General features: G+C 33.7%; 1 protein-coding gene across 2 annotated transcripts; it reads right to left on the minus strand.

Annotated features, from left to right (window-relative positions):
- Positions 1–16: 16 nt before the first annotated feature.
- LOC127866928 (dynein axonemal assembly factor 1-like) lies at positions 17–19,864 on the minus strand. 2 transcript variants are annotated; one of them, XM_052407792.1, is made up of 14 exons: positions 19,739–19,864; positions 16,619–16,724; positions 16,117–16,306; positions 15,842–15,933; positions 15,407–15,628; positions 14,833–14,999; positions 14,424–14,498; positions 13,676–13,740; positions 12,088–12,173; positions 2,499–2,683; positions 1,641–1,812; positions 1,283–1,330; positions 1,074–1,126; positions 17–898 (listed from the first exon to the last, which is right to left on the minus strand). In XM_052407792.1, the coding sequence occupies exons 2-14, from the start codon at positions 16,701–16,703 to the stop codon at positions 470–472; spliced, it is 1,869 nt and encodes a 622-aa protein (XP_052263752.1). In that variant the 5' UTR covers positions 16,704–16,724; positions 19,739–19,864; the 3' UTR covers positions 17–469. The 2 variants fall into 2 exon arrangements, with proteins under 2 accessions (XP_052263752.1, XP_052263751.1); XM_052407791.1 differs by having other exon boundaries at positions 19,726–19,862.
- Positions 19,865–20,237: the final 373 nt, after the last annotated feature.

Here is a 20,237-nt window from a genome sequence, read left to right on the forward strand (position 1 = left end):
AACATGAACTGCAGTAAAACATAAATAAATATTTAATTTTGACAAATGCAGACACTATTTACAAATAAATTGCTAATTAATTTTGATGATAACTTATGAAAATGTCAAAGACATTGCATATTTAATATGCCAACTTGAAACAGAACATGAAGATGCAACATGACTGACTAAAGGCAAATATTTTGGCAGTTTTAAATACAAAAATAGTGCCATTGATGATTCACATGCATTTTTTAAAGATAAACTGTAATGACTTTCATATAATTCCTTGAATTAATATTTAACAAAACATTGTTTTATTGCCATCTTAATATCCTTGTTTTTTAACGATGTGTATTTAATCCATCCAAATTTCATCTTCAAGTGCCTATATGAGAAGAATAAATATTTAATTATACTCTATTCCATCCAATAATGGTTAAAAATATCCTAAAGCATAATTCTTTTAATGCTCATAATACCACAGAATTCAATCCAAATCATCATCTGGGCTCCAAACATCTATGCTCTCCCCTTTTTGACCCCTTGATGAGCCCATGTTCTCTGCCAAGTCCTGAATCTTCTCCTCTTTTGTCATCACTGCATACTTCCTTTCCTCTTCTTCAAATGCCTTGTTTAGCTGCCGAGATCCTGGAGCATTGAAGAGTTGACCCATACTATCCAAGAGATCATTTGATGTGGAAAGGTCACCTGGGTTTCCTTTAGGATCAGACGTTTCATCACTAATTTCTTCAATCAGTTTCTTTGTTTTTACAATATCAGCTTCATCCTTTGCAACCTCTTTTACAGAACTTGCCTGCCAGCGTTCCTGTGCTTCCTCATCATCACTGCTGTCTTCTGTGTCAGAATCAAGGTTGTCATCATCCCCAAGTACCTCTATCCTTGGCTTAAATGTGGGCTGGAACAACAAGATACATTAGTCACAAGTTCAAAATTTCATCAGAGCATGGCTTTAATTTAAAAAAAAGAACATAAAAAAGGTCTAAGATATTATAGTAAATATGTGTATCTAGCGTGTATGTAGATGAAGTAGTACATATATTTTAAATTTTATAGGAATTTATACTATGTACCTTTTCAGTCCTGCTTGATGCTGGCATGCTAATTGTCTCTATTGACTGGTCATCTGAAATACATACATGTATAATATTCAATGAAGTACTTTTAGTATACAGGCAAAGGAATCAACTAATGGAAATTTACACAAAAAGTCAAATAAAAAAGTTCTTACATTGAATTTTAGTTCAAGACAATGACATAAAATATTGAATAATAAACAAACCTGTCATTTCTGTAATGAAGATATGAGAGCTTTCATCTTTTGAGGTTTCTAAAAAAGAAGAAAAAAGTTCTTGATTACATCATATGCTTGGTAAGTAATTTGCAAAGATTTTGTTTATTTGTATTATCTAAATTTGTACTACCTTTTGTGAACAATACTGTAAATGTGACATATTTTTATAAACAGCAATTCATTAAATAACAGTTATTTTTTATATTTTATATTCTCAGATCCCCAAATATATATTTTTCTTTTCGTAATAAAAGAAACCTATCATGTTAAGCTTCAAAATGAGCACTAGGTCCTCAACATAAATAAATAAGATCACACAAAAATGATGAAACAAACAATTATTTACTTTTTGTTGAGAAAATTCCTTCATCATTCTCTTTATTTTTTGGTTTGATCAATGGAATGTCCTCTGTCTCTGGCTCCTCGGTGTCTTCAACAGTAGCATCGACAATGGTGAGCCTTGTGGCCTGTTCCTCTTTGTGTTCTGTTACCTCAACATCCTCCAACTCTGGCATCTCCTGCAACACAAGTCCCTTGCAATGTGAGAAACCTTATGGGCAGTTGGTATAGAAGGCCAATATAATGAGCATTAAAAAATAACATTAGCAACCCTTTTTTATTTGACAATAGTGATAATTAATTATGAAAATACAAACAGTATAATTTTGATGATATAATTTTTCTTCTTGGGCAAAAATATGACATTTAGAGTTTTATCAGTTTCACTATTTCTATATAAGGAAAACTGCCCCTAGTGGTCATATTTTTCAATGTACGAAAACCATTTTCGAACTCAGATGATATTTGATTGTTGAGACAAATATTGTGATCAAGTTTCATTATAATTTTGTTATAAAATGTGCACATGGCCTCTACAGTGTTCACAGGCTGTTGATAAGCCGTTTTTAACATTTGACTTTGTAACCAAGTGTTATACCACAAATGACCCTGTTTTAAACTTAATCAAGGTATAATTGGGCTAAATGGTATATGCAAGTTTCATGAAGATTAGGAAATAAATGTGTCCTCTTGCGTGTTTACAAGATAAATTTTGATGACACAAGACGGACAAAAAATGGGAGACAAAGGTGAACAAAAAGCCTGCCACAAGCATATTGTGCTCAGGAAAGCTAAAAAAGTAGAATAAAAAAATTCCCATTGGAACTTGTAGAAGACATCGTATTGCTTATTACAACTAAATTACCGAGTCCTCTTGCTGGTCCCCAGCCTCCTGTTGTTTCTGTGCCTCAATCTGTACCTGTGCCTTGGTCTTGTAGGAACCGTAGAGCCAGTCGATGGTATCCGGGTCCACCTCCTCCCCCTGTCCCTTCTCATCCAGCTCTTTCTGTATGCGCTTTGCCATGTTTTCCTGACGCTTGCTGCTCATAGCTGGAATGATAGGAAGACAAAGTGGAAAAATTATAAAATAACGTCAATGAATTCATCAGGTCCTCTACATATAATTTAACTAAAGATGTGGTGAATGCGAACGATACAAAATTGCTTAAAAAATATGCATTGGGTCATCTAAAAAAATAAATCAGCAAAGATGAGAGGAAATTGTGGCAATTTTAACAAGAGCATAACGGGTGCCAACGCTCGGCTGCGAAAGCTTGTCAGAATTTTTTTTTTTTTTTTTTAGAAGTCACGTTGACCTTGACCTTTGACCTAGTGACCCACAAATTGGGTGTAGCGTGTAGGACTCATAAAGATGCATCTACTTATGAAGTTTCAAAGTTGTAGGTGGAAGCACTTTGATTTTAGAGCCAATGTTAAGGTTTTAGCACGACGCCTACGGCGGACCGCAGACGATGAGCTGGCTATGTCAATTCCTCGGGTTTTTCCGAAAACAGCCAAGCTAAAAATGGGTGTGGCGTGTAGAAAAGAGGAAGGTGAATGTAAATATGAAGTTTAAAAGTTGTAGGTGGAAGCACTTTTATTGTAGAGGCTATGTTAAAGGCTCTATAAAGGTCACGATCCGTAATTATTTACCAGTTTTTAATTATTGTTTTTCATATTTTATTTATAAAGGTTATCAAAAAAACAATATGTATATGCATATGCAATTGGACATTACCATACAAAAATAAGCAATGCAACTTGTTTGAGCTCAAAATATAATGTCCTCCAAGTCAATTGTGTTTACAAACAATCAGTTTATTTACATCGCTGTTTACTCGGAAAGTGAAAGTCACTCAGGTCACCAAAAATATATCTTTGATTTTCCACGTTTTCCAGTAACTCACAAAGTTGGTCTCTTCTAAATGGTTAAAACGTTTGTAGTGATCTAATAAGTAACTTTCTGCTGGTAAAAAATTGTTAAAAACAGAATTCAAATTACATTTTCTTTCGGCTATTTTTAGCACACGTAAACGCTTTGAGGCTACACATCACGTTAGTTGCAAAGTTGTAAACATTTCTACATATTATGAAACAGGTATATCTTCCATAAGTCTTGACAACGTTGCACTTAAGCTGTGTTATGAGCATTTTTTATGCACAGGAAACTGAAATCCGGTAAAAATTAGACCAGTTTATATGCATAATAATTTAATTTCTAACCTTTATAGAGCCTTTCAAGTTTTATATTTGAGGTCACAGTGACTTTGACCGAGTGACCCAAAAATGGGTGTGGCGTGTAGAACTCATCAAGTTTCAAAGTTGTAGGTGGAAGCACTTTGATTTTAGAGCCTATGTTAAAGTTTTATATTAGAGGTCATAGTGACCTTGATCTTTGACCTAGCGACCCAAAAATGGGTGTGGCGTGTAGAACTCATTAAGGTGCATCTACATATGAAGTTTCAAAGTTGTAGGTGGAAGCACTTTGATTTTAGAGCCAATGTTAAGGTTTAAGCACGACGCCTATGGCGGACGGTTGACGTCGGACAATGGACGACGAGCTGGCTATGACAATACCTCGGGTTTTCTCCGAAAACAGCCGAGCTAAAAATGCTTTAAAAAAATGCATTAGACTCTCGGCCCTTGTTTGGTGGAATTGGAACGCTATATGTAGATCAGGTACCCATCAGCATGGCTTCAAAATATGCCTAAGGTCCTTGCCATTTGTTTGGTTGAATTGGAACTCCTTTTGTAGATCAGTTATCCTGGAGTGCTCCCGATTTTTTTAGAAAACATGGCTTTAAAATATTCCTAAGATCCCTGCCATTTGTTTTGAAGAATTGGAACACCTTATGTAGACAAGATACCTTAAATATACTGCCACTTAATGTTCAGGAGATTTGGGCATGCCTTCTAAAGACCAGATACCCTGAAATACTGCTATTTTTGAAGCAGAAAGGACACTGTTCATAGAATTTGGGAGGAAAAATGTCTATAGCACAGCATTAATATCTTGGACTTTAACAATGCTGTCACAGATACCAATGTATTTGCATTCATACAGCTGAAAATACGCCCCTTTAATGAGTTAACTTTGTAATATTGGCCAGGTGTGATAACAGTTATTTCAATTAAGCCCATAATCTAAGTTTCCTTCGCAATTTGAAATCCAGCCTTTCATTTGAGTCAATCCATAATCTAATTATGCCCATATTTTGAACTTTTGCCCACCACATTCATATATGTTGCCAGTTTTCAACCAAGAATTGGTTGGAAATGTGCAACTCTTCATAAAATCATCTCAATAAAAAAAGGAAATCAATTTCATGCCTATAGTTTAGTTTCCTATTCAGTGCCTTTTTTTAAGTTTTTGTATGTGTTTGATGCTTCTTGCAGGAATCAGGGCAAAAAATGATGACTTCAGTTTGTAAACAAAGGTTGCTCTTTTAATGTTAGTTTTGATTGTATTCATGAATGAGTATATGCCATAAATCCATCCATAGCTAGTGAACAGAATACCTTCTTTGAAAGTGGTACACGTATCTACAAAAAAAATCTGTTAATGCTAACAAACACTTTGCCTTATGTCTGGTGAATTGCAACTAAATTACACTTCATAAGTGCATCAAACTATATAATGGCAGGGTCAACGATGATGATAACACCTCTGATTCATGACTGTGGTCTGAAAGTAGCATGTTATATGGGCATTTAGCAAGTAATGAACAGTTAATGAGTTTGCAACATCATTCATAAAAGGTCTTCCGCCTTCATAACAGGAAATGCCATTAGAAGCATGTAATGCATTATTCATATCATCAAAGAGCAGGTCAAAATCAATAGGTGACCATATTTTTAGGTCTGCACGCAACCTTGTATTAAAATAGTATCATCGCCATAAAGTTTGAAATATATCGTAAAATGGATCGTGTTAGTGGCAAGGAAATTTCTACTTGTTTTTTTTTAATTCTGCCGCCAGAGTTGAATAATAATCCACACTGGATGCAATGTTCATATACCAATGTTTGCTACGCCTTTACACTCGAAGGAAATAAAGTAAATGAATAAATTAACACTGAATAACTAAAAATGCCAAAAAAAATAAATCTTTTTTTTCCTGTAAAGGATTATGGTCAGCTGATTATACTCAGAACAAAAATAAGTATTTCATGACAAAGCTACTTTCAGATTAAAAAAGAACCCAATCATGCATGGAAGTAAATTGGTCCATAATAATCTATGTTAAGACACAAAAACAAGAATATCAGTGGAAAAGATGGATGCTACCTCAGATAATGGGGTTTTATGTTCAATCAATGTGCTAATAGTAATATATGGGAGAGCAAATTAAGCAAATTAATAATGAAAGGTCAATGACCTGGGCATATTGAACCCTTGTTATTAAGGAAGCTGCTTAAAAATTGCAAATGAGAATTTTAGATCTTGAAGCATTATTTGTTGAATGAAAGGGCAGTAACTACACACCAAAACATGGGAATTGACCAAATTTACATTATGAATATGTTAAGCCTATAAGAATAATGCATACAACATAATACATTTGGATCATAAGTTATTAAAATTATGTGTGGAAAAAATCCCTTTGAAAATTTCCCTTTTTTTAATAATTGAAGGAAAAAAAAACAAAAATACTTGTGCATAACAGTCTGGCAACATGCAGATATCTGCTAAATTGGAAAGCTAGATATAAACATTATTTAAAATTTAATTCGTTTATTCATAAGATTTATGCTGAATCATACATTTTCTGAGAAAAAGTTTTATTCAATAGAATGAAAGGGCAAACACCTGTGGAAAATAATTTGGAGTAGAACAACCTATTTTATGGGAATTTGTATCATTGAATTCAGAGATCTTGCCTCGAATGCGGAAATTTGTTAATTATCGGAAGAAGTAGTGACTTAAAATTTATATTGTGCTACTAAAAAAGCTTGAAAAAAGGGACCCTACTAAAAATTACTTCTGAGTAGCAGAAAAGATGTAATTATTTTTGTCTTTGACTCACGGGTTATTTCATGAGATTATTAAATTAATGTATTCCTTATGAAGTTAAATGATTTCACATTGTGTAAAACTCTTTGATTGTGCAAATCAAATCTTTATATATGAAACAAGAGCACCGCCTTGCGGGTGCAGACCTCTCATCTATTTTTCTTTTAAAGGTGAAGGGACCTATCTCAATACTTCAATCACAAAGGAGGGAGGGGTGGGGTGGAGAGGGGTGTATAGTGTGGGTGTGTGGTCATTTATTACATTATCTTCCCAATTTTATTTTTTTTTTTTGGGGGGGGGGGGGGGTATTCTTGGGTGGGATGGTTGGACGGTATTTCAAAAATAAAATAATATTTTTTTTATTTTTTTTAACCATGTTTAAAAAAAAAAAGAAAAAAAATTGTGGGGGGGGGGGGGGGCGGTGGGGGGGGGGGGTATAGTTTGAGGGTGCAGTCATTTATTAGATAATCTTTAAAAAAAATGAAAAACAAAAATTGGGGTGGGGTGGGGGAATCTGGGGGGGGGGGGGGAATCTGGGGTGGGGGGTCTTTGCGTGGGGGATGGTTTGGGTGGAGTCAATTGTGGTATGTCAGGTAAGAGTTGTTATGTCAAAGTATCAATCAAATCTAATCATAAATACAGAAGTTATGGCAATTTTAGCAAAATTTAATAATTTGACCTTGATAGTCAAGGACATTCAAAGGTCAAGGTAAAATTCAACTTGCCAGGTACAGTACCCTCATGATTACATGAAAGTATTTGAAGTTTGAAAGCAATAGCCTTGACACTTTAGAAGTAAAGTGGATCTAAACACAAAATTTAACCATATATTCAAAGTTGCTAAGTAAAAAAGGGGCCATTATTCCGTCAAAATGACAACCAGAGTTATGCAACTTTGCCTGCACAGTCCCCTTAAGATAGTTAGTTTAGTAAGTATGAAAGCAATAGCTTTGATACTTTAAGAATAAAGTAGACCTTAACACAAAACTTCACAAAATTTTCAATTTTCTATGTATAAAAAGGGCACATAATTCTGTCAAAATGCCAGTCAGAGTTACATAACTTTGCCTGCACAGTCCCCTTTTGATAGTTAGTAAGTGTTGCAAGTATGAAAGCAATAGCTTTGATACTTAAGGAACAAAATGGACCTAAACACAAAACTTAACCAAATTTTCAATTTTCTAAGTATAAAAAGGGCACATAATTCTGTCAAAATGCCAGTCAGAGTTACATAACTTTGCCTACACAGTCCCCTTATGATAGTTAGTAAGTGTTGCAAGTATGAAAGCAATAGCTAAACACAAAACTTAACCGGACGCCAATGCAGACGCCGACGCCAAGGTGATGCCAATAGCTCATAATTTTTTTTCAAAAAATAGATGCGCTAAAAATGAACCAGGAAAAATGCTGCAAATCTGTCAATCTGACAATCCTCATCAAATTTCAACCTTTTCAAATTACTAGAAATTCACTGATTTTTAAATGCTTAAAAACAATTCCTATCATATGAATTATTGAATGAGAAAATTATTTGCATTAGCTGAACTTAATGATTTGATCTAAATCCATACTGTTTAATTCGCAAACAAATTGCTTTTACTTTACATTGACTATTATAAAAAATGTCAATCCACAGCATGGTAGTTTGACACATGCATTAAGATTTAAGCTAACAACTTGAACACCATTTTTCCTGGTTAATTTTTCATTATACCACTTATAAGTTAATTTGCATGTTAAAAGCATCTAAGACAATGTTGTCCTGATAAATGAGCTATGACAAAAATTTCCACCAGTGCAAAATTAAAGCCAACATTAGTTTTTTCCGAAGAACGGACTTTTTGTCCAATTAAATTCTTCAGAAAATTGAAGAATTGATGTTTTATTTGTAGAACATCTTCTTAAAAAACAAGGCATTATGAAAGTTAAACAAGCCAAGAGCAACGCATAGCGGGTGCCAACGCTTGGCTGTCGGTGCAGTTTTGAATAAATGAAAGCTTGTCAGAAGAAAAGGGCAAAGGGTAAGTGGCGAGAAGAACTCATCTGAGAGACTATGCATCTGTAGATACAAAACTTTCATTTTATTTCATCTACATATAAGTTTCAAAGTTGTAGGTGGAAGCACTTAGATTTTAGAGCCTATGTTAAAGTTTTATATTAGAGGTCACAGTGACCTTGACCTTTGACCTAGTGACCCAAAAATGGGTGTGGCGTGTAGAGCTCATCAAGGTGCATCTACATATGAAAAATCTAAGTTGTAGGTGGAAGCACTTTGATTTTAGAGCCTATGTTAAAGTTTTATATTAGAGGTCACAGTGACCTTGACCTTTGACCTAGTGACCCAAAAATGGGTGTGGCGTGTAGAACTCATCAAGGTGCATCTACATATGAAAAATCAAAGTTGTTGGTGGAAGCACTTTGATTTTAGAGCCTATATACCGGTAGTTTTATATATCAAGGTGCAGCTACATATGAAGTTTCAAAGTTGTAGGTTGGAAGCACTTTCATTTTAGAGCCAAAATGTTAAGGTTTTAGCATGACCCGGTCGGCGGACGGCAGACGTCGGACGGTGGATGACAAGCTGGCTATAACAATACCTCGGGTCCGAAAACATCTTAATATTGGTATGTCACAGAACCCTAATGATTTCCAACCATGACCTACTGTTCCAGACAGGAATGGCAAAAGATTGTTGGTCAGTCTGACAAAGCTGACCAAAATTCAGAAGGTCAACAGTAAAATGCAACATTACAAAACTTACTTGGTTTTCAAAGTTTGCAACCATCTAACAGTTTTCACAATAAAATTATTTTGAGGTTACTGTTTTTTGTTATTTCCAGACATTTTCAGGTGTTTTCTAAACTTTCTTAACTACTTTAATAATATAACACTTCACTATCAGTACATTTTGAGCAGGATTCCAAAAATGAACTTAAACAGTGACCCCCCGTTCAAATTTAAGGATTGCATTTCCAAAAATTGAGAAAATGTGGAAAAAATTGCGGAAAAGTTGCGGAAAGCTCAATTTTTAACCAAAAAGAGTTTGCGACTTTCAGATAAATATCTTAAATGCCGAGAACGTACTGACTAATGACACTTCCATTTTTTCAGTTACGGATATTTGGACACTTGACTTTTTCATTGTTCCGAGATTTATACTTAGAAAAATTAAAAGCCGATATTTGACTAAAACTTTTTCTGAACCTATTTTTTTAGATTTGCAGATGGAATATTGCACTTTGTTGCTTTTGTGGGGTAAAATTTTACACATATCAAATGTTTGTTACACCATGAGAAAGAACTTTTAACTTAATGGTTTAAAGGGGCCTTTTCACAGATTTTGGCATTTTTTAACTTATTCATTAAATGCTTTATATCGATAAATGTAAACATTGGATCGTAAAAGCTCCAGTAAAAAATCAAGAATAAAATTTAAAAAAGGAAAAGAACATTGCCCGGACCAGGTTTCGAACCAGTGACCCCTGGAGTCCTGCCAGAGTCCTGAAGTAAAAACGCTTTAGCCTACTACGCTATTCCGCCGAGTACATATACTTGAAGTATTTTATACCTTATATAAGCAATCTTCGTAGTTTCACAAAATTTAACGACAAAAACAGAACTCTCCAAATTATTCAATCGTTTCGCGTTGCAACGCTTTATAATTTTTAGGTTTTAAAATCGTCAAAAGATGCATATAATGGCTATATTAGACCATGGTAAATGTTCAGTATTACTGTTTCCTCACAAATATCACAACTAAAACGAAAATTTGCGAATCTGAAACAAATTTTTTCAATTTTGTCAATTTACCAAAGCGTGAAAAGATCCCTTTAACAGAGCGTAATATTGGAATTAGCAACTTTCTATGAAGCTGCATAACAATTTAATATCAAGGCAAGAACCAATGGGGGGAATGGCTGACCTCAAAAATGATGTAATACTGAGGAATCCCTATGCAAGAAAGTAGTTGAAACAAGAGCTGTAACCATAGGATGACATATGCCCTTGAAAAACGCTTTGATAGAAGTTATGAGCATTTTTCGAAACATAAACGCAGATTTTGAAACCTAAACGCAAACCCTATGTTCAAGGTCACGGTAAAAGGGGTCAAAATTTGTGTGCGTATTAAAAGGCCTTGTCCATATACACATGCATACCAAAAATGAAGGATACATCTGAAGCGACATAGAAGTTATGAGCAATTTCTAAATCTAAACGCAGATTTCGAAACCTAAACGGGGACCCTTAGTTCAAAGTCAAGGTCAAAGGGGTTAAAATGTGTGTGCCTATGGATAGGTCTTGTTCATATACACATGCATACCAAATATGATGGTTACATCTAAAGCGACATAAAAGTTATGAGCATTTTTCAAAACCTAAATGCAGATTTTGAAACCTAAACGCGGACCCTAAGTTCAAAGTCAAGGTCAAAGGGGTCAAAATTTGTGTGGGTATTGAAAGGCCTTGTCCATATACACATGCATACCAAATATGAAGGTTACATCTGAAGCGACATAGAAGTGATGAGAATTTTTCGAAACTTTAACGCAGATTTCAAAACCTAAACGCAGACCCTAAATTTAAAGTCAAGGTCAAAGGGGTCCAAATTTTTGTGCGTATGGAAAGGCCTTGTCCATATACACGTGCATACCAAATATGAAGATAACATCTGAAGCAACATAGAAGATTATGAGCATTTTTAGAAACCTAAACGCAAAGTGTGACGGAAGGACGGACAGACGGACCGATCACTATATGCCCTCCTTTGGGGGCATAAAAACGCCCTTGTGAAAGAGTGAATTTTTTTTTTGTTGTGTGTAACGACAGTGTGTTAAAAAAAAGTGCATGTCTATGAAATGAAATTTTTTAATGTATAGTATAAACATTTTTGTTGTATGTGTTTAAAAGCTTATCTTAAAGGTTTATTCAACTTGTGGAATTTAGCAAATGCGCTGATTTTCAGCAGAAGTTCTGCATCTGCAGAAGAATAACTTTTCCCATTAAACGCCAAACAAAAAAATACTTGATGTGGATCTCCATGTCCAATACTCCGCATCTTTTCCGCACAGATTGCAGAAAAAGATGTGTGGAAAAGTTGCAGAATTCGCAGAATTTGTGGAAATCTGAGCTAAGGGTGACAGCAAATGAAAAAGGTTAGGCATGAAGCCTCCTTGATAGAAAGTTCTTCCATCTTTAACTGTCTTCTTGAATACATGCAAATAATGGAAAACGTTACAATAAATAAATGCTAAAAAGTATGATTCTACAGCTCCATCTTGTGCTTTGCATGCTCCAGAGTGGGTACAAACTATGATTCCACATCTTCCTACTCGGTACCGTCTGTGAGTACCAGACTGTGTACTACACATGTAACCAGATATTTCTGCTCCAGGCTGGGTACCAACTATGATTCTCATGCTCCAAGCTGGGTACCAACTCACCATGCACGCTGTCCATTATCTTTTTCCTCTCTGCGTCCACCCAGCGCTGTCTTTCTGCACGCTCCTCCTCAAGGCCTCCCTTCGCCCTAATAAACACAAGATCTTAATTAGTAACTCCAGCATACTAAAGGATACCAATGTGTCAAATCATTAGATAATAAAAATGATTAGCATTTATGTATAACGATGTCTTTTGCATACTTAATTGCGAACATTTGAGACCTTATTCCACTTGACAATCATTTTCAATCTAAATGGAATATTACCATTGCAATCAAAACATAATAACTTTTCTGCAATAACTAGTAGAGACGTTTAAGAGGAAATTAACCCCAGCAATGGCTCATTTCAAGCAGATGAAAATCTTGCGTCAAGTTAATTTGCTGTTGCTCAATGGCACTTAACTTTGCAAATAATATTGTGACATAAGCCATAATAACTTCCTGCGCTTCAACATGGTAAAAACATAATATTATCTATTAAGGTTTATGTTGATACATCGAAAACTGAGAGACTACTTGATGATAAAAATTGTACTTAAAAAATGATGATAGGTCTAAAAAATTTGCCTTAGTTAAAGTAAACTTAACTCATATTAATATTACAAAACATGCTAAAATAAGGTATTTCACTTAAACATAGTATATACAAACATATATGTAAAGTTGTTTGTTTATACACAGAACACTCAGAGGGACTCAAAAGATTGTAACAAGAGATTGCCAAGCAAAATGGTCCCCTACCGGTGAAACTCCACAATTGTCAGTATTTTTTTATATATATTTGTTGCCATAGCAACCAGAATTTTTGACGTAGGAACAAAATGAAATGATGTGCATAATCTCCATATTACCATCTATCCATGGTTCAAGTTTCATGAAAAAATATGAAGAACTTTTAAAGTTATCACAGGATCCAGAAAAGTGTGACAGACTGACTGACAGACGGAGTGCAAACTTTAAGTCCCCTCCGGTTTCACTGGTAGGGGACAAAAATGTATAATGATGCAAAATTTGCCTAGGGTCCAGAGATCTTAACCCTACAAAAAATATTGCAAATAAACGAAAACAACATTTTGCTATTCTACATAGTATAAACAATCAAGTTTCCTGTTCAAAGCGTTTCTCTTTTTTGGGGGAATTTTTTACTTACTCTCTCATTATTTCATTTGTACATGTTTGCACTATATTAATTGCATTTTTCATAATTTAGCATGTTTGAAAAGATTAAATTGAAATAGAATTGAGATATAATAATCATGAGACACATATTTCTATTTAAAAAGTGGGGGACTGCCGAAATTCGGGGGCAGATTTGATAGATTGATAGCCCTGCTGTTACTAAACAGAAAACCAATATGCTAGTTTGAGACAGAGCGTAACAGCATGTGCAGCCTGACAGACCAACCAAACAACATATTGAATACAGTAAACCTCCATAATCTTTGGATGCTAGGATATAAAAATATAAATAAAATTACAAAATGATTATTATAGATATTAAAAATGAAACAATTGATCATCAAGATATTATAAATATGATACAATGACAAAAATAATGTTCCTAATGAAATAAACATGCCACATACCAGGCTTCTGCACAGGCCCTGTCCTTAGGAAACACTGGCCGATCATCCAGGTACTGGAGGTTTTTCTAAATACCCGGTAATTGTTTAGACAGATGTCAGGTGCTTAATTGAACATAGTTTATAATATGTGTCTGTCGTCCCAGATTCGCCTGTGCAGTCAGTACAGGCAAATCAGGGACGACACTTTCCGCTTTAATGATATTTTTCGTTTAAAGGAAGTCCCATTTTACCGAAAATCTAATTTAAGCGGAAAGTGTCGTACCTGATAAGCCTGTGCGGACTGCACAAGCTAATCTGGGACAACACTTTTCGCACATGCATTTTTGCACAATTTTCACAGAACAAGACTCATATGATGCTAAAAGAAAACAAATTGACTAAAATAAAAAAATAGCAATGTTCACAAACAAAATGTCTGCTTGTGTAATGCGTTTGTTTAGGTCACATGACACTATGACAACAGTTGTAAAATACGTATTTGGTAAGAAAATTTATACAAATTGTAAAAAAATGGTTTACTGAACTCTAAAATGTGTTGAGCAGAATCTAAATATTAATTTATTTGAAATATTTTGGCAACTGAGTTTGTGAGTGGCACATCATTAAATGGCGTGTTGGTGGAAGATAAATACCTTAACATTTTTTTTTCATTATGGATGGGTCACCCTACTCTGTATATTACCAACTTTAAGAATTTCAAATATACAGTTTATCAAAGTTCTTCCAAAGATGCTGCATGGCTACACACCAGTCTCAAAATCAATGTCTTCCTGTAGTTGGTGATGTTGCGTATCACCTCATTGCCCATCAGATTGAGTACCCTCTGAATGGAGATAGATCTCAGGTCAATACATATTCATAACATCAGCAAAAAGAACAAGGAATGTCATATATAACAAATCACACAAAAATAAATCATAAGAAAAATGCCTCCAGTATTTTAATTTTCAGGCAAATGGGCTATATGTTGCTTGCATAGCTTCAGCCCAGCCTGCACAAAGAAGCTACTCTAAAACCTTTGACAAATTGAGACCACAAAACCTTGCATCTAGTCCTTTACAGCAGAAAGTGTATTTGATTTTTTTTTTATTTGAACAAGTTTACACTGTATCTTGAAGTTTAAAACACCTTTTTAGTAACAGGTAAAACATTCATACCAAATTCTCCATTTTTTCAAAAACATCCACAATGGCTGGGTCAGTGATTTTGTTATGTGAGAGATCGACACAGCTGAGCTCCCTGCAGTCGGCCAGGTGAGCCAGGTCGTCCACTGTGGACAGTCTACAGTGGGAAATCTGCAGGTTGTGCAGGTGGGGAATGCACGCTGCAATCAAATGCGGAAGAAGTAAAGACTTTTTAGAGGTTTAGTCAACAGCAGTGCTGTTTCACAGATTAAATTAGTTAAAAACAAACAAATTATATCAATATAAAATTTCATATTTTAGTTTTTCTTCATTTCACTTAAATTAACTGATGAATATATTTTTCAGAGCAAGAACCTTAACAAATATCTCCATACATTATAAGAACTGTTAGCCACTTTAGAGTAATTACTCAATAATGAATATATTGTGTTATCAAAATATTAAGTATATTATCAGCACAGCTGTAAGGTAATATGATACAATATAAGCTCACTCAGTTACCAGTATCCCTAACCTGAAATAATTCAAAATAGGTATGAAAGGTATACATAAAAGAACACAAGTCCTAATTTTAAAAGCCACTTACATATATTTTCAATCCTGGAGATGAGATTGTTGCTCACATTGAGGGTATCTAGATGTACAAGTGCTTGAAGGTTTTCAATTTTAGGAATCAAGTTTTGCTGCAGGTACAAGCAGCGCAGCTCCGTCTGATTCTCCAGATTCTCAATTCTCTGAATGCCATTGCATTCCAGCCAAATGCATTTAAGACCAGTGTACTCTTCCAGGCTCTCTATTCTGTGTATACCTTAAATAAAATGGAAATTAAGAAGATCAATTGCATCTCAGGAAGTGATGATAAGAACCTTCTTAATTCTGTTGCACAAATTAATTTCACAATGATATCTCTCCTGTAAAAATACTTTTGTAAACAACTATATGGGGTTTAAAAGGTATTTTTGAATAGCGGACAATTTGACAGAGATTTCTTAATGAAAATAATTGGATTTGATATATTTACCTTTGTAATGTAAATATAATACATCGTTTAAATATGGGGTTGTGTAGAGTTTCATATCCTTGCAATGCTGGCGGAGAAACTTCTTTGACAATCTGCAATTAAACAAAATTATCGTTATGACACCAGACTAGTTTTCATGTAATGTAATCTCTTTTTAACAAGGACGATGTTTCAATCAGGCAACATGCACCATACTGTTGCTCTTGTTAAAATCAATACATTTAAATACACTGGATACATATTTCATGGCAGGGATTCATTTCCTATAATCTTACCTAAAGTATTTATCATCTTCCTTTTCTTTTTCATTTAAAGCCTCATCAATTTTGTTATTTTTGTCAACAAAATTTGTTTCATTTTTGTTAGGATCTGTTTTCACTAAAACTATGTCCCTTTCTCCACTTGTAACATCCTCTGTTTGTATCTCAAGTTCTTCTAGAGCAGGCATGTCTTCAAAACCACTTTCTAAAATAGTAATAAACATTAGTTTATGTTGGTTCCTTTCAGTTCAAAAAGTTAAGACAAATTTTGTGAAGAGAATTTTGAGAGTTTAAGAGAATATTAAATTGTGTTCTATTACATGACATGATAACAACAATATTATGCGCTTTTTTAAAAATTTTATTGTTGCAATTTTTGCATTTTTTTACCATAATGCTTTTGTGTAACAAACACACAAAAAAGATTAAAAGTAACATAAGTTTAATTTGCAGTTAATTAAAATTTGAATCAGTATATATTATCTGATGTCCGTTTAGATTGCTCATCATAATTTACCATTCTTTTCATCATAGGTGTCCTTTTCATCAACCACTTCAACAACTGGCTTTTGCACCTCAAAGATTTCTTCTATTAAAGGCATCGTGAGGCAACAGAAGATATACTTTGAATGGAAAAAAACATAATGGTTTTCATCAAATAATCAATTACAGATTTCATCATCTTAAAAACTTCTTGTTTTTTAATAATGTGCTTCATTGGGTTTTGACGGATAATTTCAAAGAAAACCATTGCACACGTTCACTTTATAATGTCCACACCCGAAGCTTCAGTATATGAGTATCGGGAGGACCGTGTCCCAGCACGCTTGTTTTACAAAGCTTTTATGGTCCTTTGGGGCCTGAGACTGCATCATGTAAGGATCTAGAGTGTGTCCCAAACCAAAATGAATGCTTGCTGCAAGCTCGCAAAGGTTAATTTTAATTTGTACAAGCTTGTGGCAAATTTAGCTTGCAAGTAATTTTATACAAAATTCTGCAAGCTTGCGCAAGCTTTTTTGGATGCAAGCTTTTTCAAGCTTGTAAGATACCTCGGATTGAATTACGTTGACCAAAATGCCATAAGACCCATTGTTGCTTGAAGTGACTCTAAAAGTGTGATTTGAATGCATTGAAAGAAAACTGCATGTTAATCAATTATTTACATATAAAATAGTTTGATGGTGATGAAATATACTCATAATTAGTCATGTGAGGACACATGATGTGATCTCCCGTAGTATATATTTGTATCTAAGAACACTATTGTGTGGTTTGAATTTACAAGCACGTAATAACACTCATTTCATGCAGTGGATATGCCACATACAAGTAAGAAAAAACAAAACAAGTAAACTTTTTTTTATGAATTGAATAATTAAAAACATTTTTTTTTTAATTTTATTTCAGATTGAGGATATAAGCAGAATATCTTTTTAAAAGATATTACCTTAATTACTCTAAGTTTTCAGACACTTAAAAATAATTTTTAAAAATTCCTATCCAAAAATTTAGATATGGAAAATATTTAAAAATTTCTGGTGTCCGAAAATTTAGAGACAAATATTAAATGTCAAAAAGTATAATTATATTAAAATAAAAGCAATAAATCATTGCGTAATAGTGTTTCTACTTTAAAATAAAAACAACTTCACAGCTTTGCTTACTATTGCCTGAAATAATACAGAACAAAAAAGTAAAAACTTTAACAGGAAGATATTATTTAAAATGCTGTTCGGGAAAGCAAATGTTTTTACTGGTATACATGGTTATTTACCCAATTACGCAAATGTAATGGTCCATTGCCCTCAGGCATGCGTCTCCAAGGTTTTATGACCTTAATCCGTTTGTAAAACCCCATGAGTCACAAGGTAAGCAAATAAACAGTGCCTAAATCTGGTAAATTAGAGCTGTAAAATATACTGTCTGAATATTTAGAGTCATTAATGATAGATGGAAACGTGCATGTCTGAAAATAAAGTCACGAAAAAAAACTATTTTGGCCAAAAATGGGGTTGTCTGAAAACTTGGAGTATCCAAAAACTTGAGTAATTATGGTATTTGTTTATCATAAGACAAGAGTTTTATTCAAATATTTTTTAGGGTATTCAGTTTGGACAATAACTGCTAGATCTACAATGTGTAAAACAAAACTGTTAAAACAGGTGTTTTTCGACTGTATTTTGTAAGAAATATGCAAAAACTATCCATTCATCCAATAATTCAACCCATTTTGGTCTGTTCTGCATTAAAAAAAACTGTTGGGAGTGTTTAGTTTAAACAAGGTTACTTTCCTCTAATTCTTTATGTCATGTAATCAGAAAATATAAAAGGTACATTTTAAATAACGAAGGAAAGAAATCTTATTTCATAATTCTACCTATCAATCAGAGCTCCAGATAAGGGTCGTATTTTCGTAATTACGAATTATTTTCAAGTCCGTTACGTATTTATTTTAAAATCTTGTCGTACCATTTAGAATTACAAAATCAAGTTACAAATATTATTTTTACATCGGTTCCTATCGATTTTTATTGAGTTCTTTTCGCGTATTAAAGATCTTTGCGGTGCTTATATAGAATGGTTATCGGGTTTGTTTTACAAAGCGCATTTTTTCCGTATACAGTCTATCTGTCAAAACACAATGGCGGCGCCCAGAGAGCGTCCTAAAAAAACTGCAAAGCGTCCAAAAACACACTTTTAACATATTGTGCGCAAAGTGAGCCGAAGTTAAATGTTTAGAAAGACATTATAGAAAAGATCTTAAACGATGTTGTATGTTCAGTTGCCGATACAGTCGGAAAAGCTAAACAAAAACGCGACACGACGGGTCCAAACTTAAACACAAAAAAAAACATTGAACGAGTGGAAGGGACAAGTCCCGTGGCTAATCGTTGAAAAGATTGAAGGAAAGACCCGTTTTAATTGTGAAATATGTAAAAAAAATCATCTTAGGCATACAATCTAAGCACAGTTTGGGCATATGAAGGTATTTGAAAAATAAAATTGTATAATACTGAAAAGACACTGTTGAACTCGTATAAATAAAGTTGCTAGTTTGGTATTTTGATTTTTTTGCATGAAAATAACCATTATTATTTATTTTTAGGTCAATTAAAAAAAGAAAGAATTATTTTTCAAAACTTTGTAGTAACGTTAAGAATAAAATTTCAGAGTTAAGAATTCTTTTTGAAAATCTGGTAGTAATTTAAGAATTTCACAAAACCTTATCTGGAGCTCTGTATCAATATATAAATACAAAAAGGAAAAAAGAAAACAGATTTTACATGCTAAAACAGAATAGTTACTGCCTGGGACCACATTAACAGATTAAATAGAGGTTTACCTTTAAAAGATGTATTCTATATTGTATCTTATAGATCTAATTTCTTAAATAAAGACGTCATCAGCAACATATGTAATGGCATAATTCTCTGGAACATTCTTGTTGAATAACAGTACAAAAATGTGTCGTTTTCAACAGAGAAATAGATGCGCTGAAGTCGAATCATATGTTATGATCTGTTTTAAAATTTAATGTTCAAACTTTAAATTAAGAAAATCAGTATTTAAAAGTCAATAAACAAAGGCATAGTCGAATAAAAGAACAAAGCAAAAGACGAGTACCTGCGAGGCTTACCACTTTCGTATTCGTGTTTACAAACCGGTATACCACGTGTTCTGACTTGACAAACTTAAATACAAAGTCTTAAATCAATATGATTAAATAAACACTGCAACGAAGCGTCCTAGCAACGAATAGAAGATTGATAAAGGGAGGTAATTGGCAGGTGCGCATATAGTACCACTAAGAGAAATAAATACAGTAATGATATGAAACGTTCAATAGACCGCGCAATGTTATTAGTTATTGATAATACAGTTTTATTTGGAAATACAACGTTAACATTTCTAACTTTACCTATTATTATGTATAAAGCTAATAAATGGTATACATGAGTTGCTAGCAGTTAATCATTGTGTGTATTTAAAAAAATATAATCGAAGTGAAGGCAGTTTAGTTTCATTTAAATTAGTTTACAGTATAGTCTACTGTAACAACGTTTTCGCAATGTTTATGTATGCTTGTTCGGATATTCCAATAAAAAACGAAACATATAACAAAATAAATATAATAT

Source organism: Dreissena polymorpha, chromosome 2 (assembly GCF_020536995.1).
Source record: "Dreissena polymorpha isolate Duluth1 chromosome 2, UMN_Dpol_1.0, whole genome shotgun sequence".
Taxonomy (NCBI): Eukaryota; Metazoa; Mollusca; class Bivalvia; order Myida; family Dreissenidae; genus Dreissena; species Dreissena polymorpha.